Below are 7500 nucleotides of genomic sequence, written 5' to 3'. Positions count from 1 at the left end.
TATATATATATATATATATATATATATATATATATCACACGACGTACATTATTTTAGCTAAACTGGGACATCTGCAACACTCTGGTCAACTCACCTTCAGTTGTCATACAGATCTGCAAGCAAGAGCGCATTAAGAAAAATATAAAAACACAAGAGGGAACTCAGCAAGCATGGCGCTTGAAATGAGTAAGATGCGTTTAGCCAGAAGGGAAAAGAGGGAGGGAAGGGCAAGAGACGCAACGACCTTACCACAAGACGTGTGTGGGTTGAGTCGCGCTACAGGATAGGAAGGAAGGAAGATCTACATGTACCAACTTCTGAAGAGAGAGAGAAAAGAAAAAAAAGAAAAACAGATTGAGGTGGGGCACTTGTTAAAGCGCGTAGAAAGTCCTAAGAGACCGTCGTTAACATAGAGCTGTTCTTTGAAGTTAGGAGAGAATGGAGAACAAGAGGGAATGGGTGGAAGTTAGGTAAGAAAAGTCTCAGGAGGGAAGAGGAGAAATAGTTCTTCTGCCACAAAGTTGGGGACACGCGGGACAAGGGAGAAGGAGAGGTGGTGAATGTGATTATTTTTACATAATTGAAAAGTCAGAATGATGAAACCTCAGGATAGTAAACTCCCCTCACCTATATGCAAAACAGGTATTAACACACACACACACACACACACACACACACACACACACACATCTAGGTATATATAAGAGTGGTGGATGAATGGAATACAATGACTAACTAAACATTTGATGCAGACAGCATACATGAATTTAAGAAGCTATACGATCAATAGAGAATGTTCAAAAGATAGGGGCCCCACGAGTGTAGAACTCCCTCCTCATACATTACAAATAGGTATATACACACAAACCGAAATACGAACATACATATACATAAATACGAACATACATATACATAAACAGACATGCACTACCACACACGCATGTATAGGGATCCGAAGTATTATTAATAGTATCACAATCCCTTTACTAACCTTAACAGAAGTGTTAAAATATGCCCAACAGATTATAAACACACTTACAATTGTGTTATTAGGTGTACAGTCTTGTCGTACAGTGTGTTCGGTGTTCTACACGTACCACTTTCAACACCACAACATCGTTTTCAATACTGAATCATTTTCAACACAAATCTACATGTAGAGGACTGGCTCCCAGGACCTTGCAACACTCGAGGATCCTCACCTTTAACCAGCCTTGTGTTGCGGATTCTCTGGTGTTGCTGTAGTTTCGGGGTCTTCTTCTTGTGTTTCAGAAGTGCACTTTCCCAGAATATTTCTCCTTTCATCAACTTCTGATTTATAAAATCGCATTTCAAATGTGTATATATATATATATATATATATATATATATATATATATATATATATATATATATATATATATTCTTTCCTTTTTTTTCAATATATATTTTTTTTTTTCATACCGTTCGCCATTTCCCGCGTCAGCGAGGTAGCGTTAAGAACAGAGAACTGAGCCTTTGAGGAAATATCATCACTTCTTCCTCTTTATCATTCTATGTGTGTGTGTGTGTGTGTGTGTGTGACTATTCTCACTAAGCTGCAATATCATAAAACTTCACCAGTGCTGCAATATAAGGATCTCTTGAGTCTAATTGTTGCTTTATAACTCCTTCAGCAGTTTCGTCTGAGAATCCAAGGTCTGTTACCTTAGACATCCTGGAGGAGTATTAGAACTTCCTACATGCCATTGGATATGACTCAGTCTCTTATCCATTGAAGTCACCTCCACTTCAGTCTTTCGTCCACTCCATGTTCCACCCCGAGTCCCTTCTTTCACTCCACCCTGCTCCACACTCCACACGGGGACCAGCAGGTACTCGTGTTTGTGGTCATCGTGCGGATGCTGGCTCTGTGTATTGACTTATCGAAGTTCTCTCCTCTCCTCCTCCTCCTCTCATCCTCCTCCTCCTCCTCCTCCTCTTCCTCCTCCGTCTTTGTTCTTCCCTTCCTCAGGCCAGGCTCAGTACCCTCCGCCCTCAGGTTAGTACTGGAGAAGCTAGTCTCTATCCTTTTCCTCCTACCGTGCCCGATGTGTGAGCTGACCTATCCTCACTAGCCCTGGGTTTAGGGTCAATCGTTTTCTTATTTGAGTTGGTTCGTCCTCTTTAGGTTTAATCCCACACACACACACACACACACACACACACACACACACACACATATTATTCACACCTTAGTGGGCGATCTCCCTGGACGAGTCTCTGTGTTCCTTCTTCAAGTCAAGCAGTTCCATGTCGCTCTTTTTTTTTTTTTTTAAGACTGACGACCGAGTTCTTCCTCCCTAATGGCTCCGCTTTTGGTGTTTCCTAAGGCCCTGCTGCTTCTCCAAGAACAAAGTTTCTCTCTCTCTCTCTCTCTCTCTCTCTCTCTCCTAGATGTACTTTTGGTTTTCCCTCTCATCACGCCCCTGGGGGCACTACACCGCCACCACCAATATGAAAACCCCCAGTACTGCCCTTGCTTCGTGCACCGCCTCCTCCCCAACAGCAGCACCTTCCAATTCTATTACAATTATATCATGTACCGTCGTACCCTACCCTTGGCCCTGGACGTAATCCCTGCTCACCCTGAGCCAAACTCAGAACGTTCCTCATCCCCCTGAATTATACATGGTTCTTCTCTTACCCACGCCACACGCCTGGTGCTCTCTCGGCCTTCCCACGCCCCTGAACTAATATTATTTGCCTGAAGACTCGATTTAGTTCCTCCCTCTCCAAAATATATCCAGCGCCAGCCCTCGTATCCATTTATCCTTCAGACCAACATGTGTCATTCCTTAAACCAGACCACTATGGTCTTATCTGTCATCCGGGTGCTTCTCCCACGGGCCTTCCAGGGTCTCTCTTTGGGAAGGGGGTCTATCTGGGTTTCCTCATTAAGAAATATAATTTTGTTTACGTTTTTTTTTCTCTTTTCCAGGAGAACATCCGGAGGCGATGCAACACGGCGGCCACTCCCCCTACGAGGTGTCTACACTCCTGGTCGCCTCGGCCCTCACCCTCATCGCTGCCCTCAAGTAAAAGCCCCTTGCTGGACACTTCCACGCTACCTGAAGCCGCCACACGTCTGTGCCTCCGTCATGAGGAAGCGGAGGAGTTGCCGTCGTCGCCTGCTGCAGCACGATGACAACTTACACAACAAAAGTGACTCGAAAAGACTCAACCAAAATACGAAAGGAAAAAAAAAAGATAGACCATTGCAAAGAAAAAAAAAGGAGTATAGAATCCTTGATAAAGATAATTACGTAAAAATGAAAGAAAATGTACTTTCATGTGACTGGAGGAACTGCGTATACAACTCAGCATTAAGCTAGTGAGGAATGACTTCTCTCGATCTCAGGATGGTTGTAGAAAACTGGGAAGGAAGGATTATCATAAGTGGGGATGGATGGGTTGTGCTGGTAGCTCGCACCTACGAACTGGCGTAGCGGAAAAGATATTCTAAGAAGAGGAATGAATTAAAAGGAGAAAAAAAAGTGCAGTTTCTTTAAACTTGCTTCTATATATACAGAAGCAATATTTATGGACCAAAAGCGTGGATCTGTTAAGGTTAGCCCATATAAAAACAAAGGGTTGAAATCTTTGATATAAAGAAAATGAAGAGAAAACTGTACCTCAATTGGAACCAATGATTTATGAAATCTCGTACATTTCATACATCATAAATCACGAGGAACCAAAAATAAAAAAAAAAATAAATCAAAAGATGAAAAAGGAATAAGTTCTGGGTGTAAGTGGAGACGAAAAGACTGGAGTGTACCTAACTAGCTTGGATATGATTGATGCTAATGAGGAAACTACGGGAAAGATGTTTGTGTGTGTGTGTGTGTGTGTGTGTGTGTGTGTGTGTGAGTGTGAGGAGAAAACATGTTAAGCCCTAAGACGCCCTGATATGAAATGTGTTGGATGATGATTGGATCGGGGAGGAGGATTGAGATGGGGGTGGGTAGGAGGTGAGAGGGGGTAGTGAACAGACCCCATGGCAACTGTTGGAGTTGAAGTGGGGGTAGTAGTGTGAACAGACTTCTCTGGCAACTGTGGGAGTTGACGGGGGGGAGGAGAAGGGAGGCAGCTGAAGATACCCCTCCGGACAAATGTGGGGGTTAAGGGGGTTAAGGGGGGTTAAGGGGGCACTAAGATTAAGAGGAATGGGGGTGGGAAGGAAAGATGAAGGAAGGTGAAAGAAGGTAGGGAGAGGGAGGAAGGCGAGAGAGAGAGAAATTTGAAGACAGGAGGACAAAGAAGAAGGAGCCTGGAGGCGGCGAGTGAAGGTGAAAGAAGAAGAGAGAGAAGGCGAGGTGAACGTGAGTGAGGGTGAACACTGAGGAAGGAGGAGGAGGAGGAGGAGGAGGTGGTGTGTGTGTGTGGGGAAAGAGCAAGACGAAGATGATGATGATAATAAAAGGTAATAAGAAACAATTCGCTAATGACGCCACGCGGGAGGGGAAGAAGTGTGAATATAATGACTGTTGACTTAAGGAGCGGGAGATGAGAGTTTAATGAAGGGAGAGTGGTAATGTGAGAGCGTAAAGTGAGAAGGGATGAGAGTGGTGGGAGAGTGGCACAGAAGGAGACTCCAAAGGGGATAGGGTAAGCTTATTAGACTTTGGATAGGGTGTCCGGGAAATCCAAACTCAAGAGTCACAATTCACCATTTGACCTTTACTTCAACCAATGGTCAAACTACATGTCATGAACTCACATATGCGTATTCATGAGTACTCCATACTCATGAGTATGTATATGCAGGTCATGGCGCGTGACTTGAACATTTGCTGGAGGTGAAATGTAAATTACGTCTCCGGGATCAGAGTCTTCTCAGTGTATATCCTGATTTGACTTCAAGAGAAGAAGTTAATCATGTGTTTCCTACATATATATATATATATATATATATATATATATATATATATATATATATAGAGAGAGAGAGAGAGAGAGAGAGAGAGAGAGAGAGAGAGAGAGAGAGAGAGAGAGAGAGAGATAGAGAGAGAGAGAGAGAGAGAGAGAGAGAGAGAGAGAGAGAGAGAGAGAGAGTGGTGGTGTGTGTGTGTGTGTTTTTGATACAGAGAAGGACTTGTGGGGTTTTATAAGAGAGAGAGAGGAAAATACATCCAAAGCAGATGGATAAATAGAGGGTTCATATTGCTCACTGTCTCTAATTGAGGTAATTAACGTGACCTGTAATGAGAGAGAGAGAGAGAGACAGACGTACCTCACAACTGCTCCTAATAAGACGAGGGAAGTCACAGACTGGATTACGGATTCTTGCGGAAAAATAGGAAAATCACAATCGTCTGATTATATTCGGTTCTCCGAAGCTCAACTACATTAACGAAGGTCAGGTCATGACCCCAGGAGGGTCGGAGGTCACTGTACATTAACGAAGGTCAAGTCATGACCCCCAGGAGGGTCGTTTGGTCACTGGTGAGGAGAAAGTGACCGAAGCCACGAGTTATAGGGAATGTTATCCCCGGGATATATTCCCGGGATATATTCCCGGGATATATTCCCGGGGATATATTCCCGGGGATATATTCCCGGGATATATTCCAGGGATATATTCTCGGGACATATTCTCGATGGAGTGCAAGACATACACCAATAATGAAAATTAAAGTGGCGTAAATAAAGACAAAAACAGACTTTGTGAAGTGTGTGGATCGTGTTGTGTACAATATATATACTTTGTAAATAAGACTATTATAAAAAAAACAAACAAAGAAATCCAAATTGATATAATTTACACCCGAACTCTAATACTGTGATGTTCTCTTAACGACCGAACTACCACAGGGAGAGAGAGAGAAGGGTTGTTAAGGTGGGGTTGGGAGGGAAAGTTATAGATCTGGAGTATATGTGTGTATGTATGAAGTTGACAAGCATTTCCTTTATCAAACATAAATATTTTTAATCAGTAGATAAAAAAAAAAATGAAAGAGATCTCTTTCCGGTTTATAGAATGATCTTGTATGCGATGAGTGAATGACACAAAGATATTTTTAATGACATTCAAAGTAATTCACATAATTCTTAACATAGAATATCACATACGATACATTCATTTTTTTTTCTATTTGTACATACTTTACAAAGACACGGTGGGGGTGGTGATTCATTGATTACCACGGTTATATAGCAATGTCGATTCTTTTCTCCTTCTTCTTCTTTTCCTTCTTTCATCATCATTGCTCAGTGTCTATACACAGCGAGCATGCCAGGGGGAGGGAGGGAAGGGTTTGGTCATAACGAATCATGTCTCACTTTCTGATCCTGAGGCGAGTTATGGTAAGTGAGAGAGGGAAAGCAGAAACATGTCAAACAATACTTTATATCATGTAAAATGGTTAAGGCATACATATACCAGCAATATATATATATATATATATATATATAGTACACACTCACCAACCACTTACTCCTTATTTCACCTTTCCCCTTCCTTATCCAAACTAAATATATCATCACTACAACCAGAAAGAAAACGTTCCTCCCTTTCATCCCTACATATCAGATTGCCCTTCATTCAAACGTCTCCACTTTCACTCTTATCGTACATTCCATGTCCACAATCCTTATCTTCTTTCATTTCCTGCGACAGCGTATGACACCTTCGTCACCATCCTCGTCAGCGGGCTGTCTCACCATCTCTACACCTTCATCATAACTACGAATCGTGTTTTCCCATCACCACTACGTGCGCCCTCTGTCACCACGACTTAACCCTATTTCGAACACGACTCTCGTATCAAAGCTGCAATTATCATTGGCATCTTTCATATATATATACATATATCACTCTCACCTCTCTCACTGTCATGTTCGTTCTCTCATCACCATCACTGCCATATCTGCAAGCGCTCACCGCATTCACTTTTATCCCATTCCCACCATTGTTTTCTTCTCTGAATCTTCGTCACCATATTAAACCATCATTATCACTACCATTCTAAAGTCATTATCATCACCACCACAACATCACCATCACTACTATAACATCACCATAGTGTCACCATCATCACCACCATATGTCCGTCAAAATCACCACCACAGCGTCAACATCATCATCATCACCACCACAACGTCAAAACCATCTCCAACACAACATCCACACCATCTCCACCACAGAGTTAACAACACCACCAACACAACTCCATCTCCAACACCATCACCACCATAACGTCACAACTACCACAACATAGCTACCATCTACTTACCATAACTACCTCTTTATCAAGCGGTTCTCGACGCTACATCAAGTATTCAGTATCAGATTGAACAAATACAACAAATTAATCACAAAAAAAAAAGCAAACCCTGGATGTCACAAGACATCACTACACTGAGCTACTCTATTAGTTTAACTTTATGATAAGTGATCATGGCTCGTGGGGGAGGGGGAAAGTGAGGCAGGCATCATCATCATCAGAGCACGGGTCTTTCTCATCATCACGAACCCAT

At 42.5% G+C, this 7500-nt stretch overlaps 1 protein-coding gene across 1 annotated transcript in view; it reads left to right on the top strand.

Annotated features, from left to right (window-relative positions):
- LOC139755666 (neuronal growth regulator 1-like) overlaps positions 1 to 3738 on the top strand; it is a 202039-nt gene extending 198301 nt beyond the window's left edge. The window contains exons 6-7 of the mRNA XM_071674317.1: positions 1656 to 1677; positions 2960 to 3738. Of these exons, the coding sequence (XP_071530418.1) occupies positions 1656 to 1677; positions 2960 to 3060 (123 nt within the window). The 3' untranslated portion in view covers positions 3061 to 3738. The remainder of the gene's footprint in view (positions 1 to 1655; positions 1678 to 2959) is intronic.
- Positions 3739 to 7500: the final 3762 nt, after the last annotated feature.

This window comes from Panulirus ornatus, chromosome 19 (genome assembly GCF_036320965.1).
Source record: "Panulirus ornatus isolate Po-2019 chromosome 19, ASM3632096v1, whole genome shotgun sequence".
Lineage (NCBI taxonomy): Eukaryota > Metazoa > Arthropoda > Malacostraca > Decapoda > Palinuridae > Panulirus > Panulirus ornatus.
Note: the sequence above shows the minus strand (reverse complement) of the source record. Positions and strands in the feature narration are given on the sequence as shown.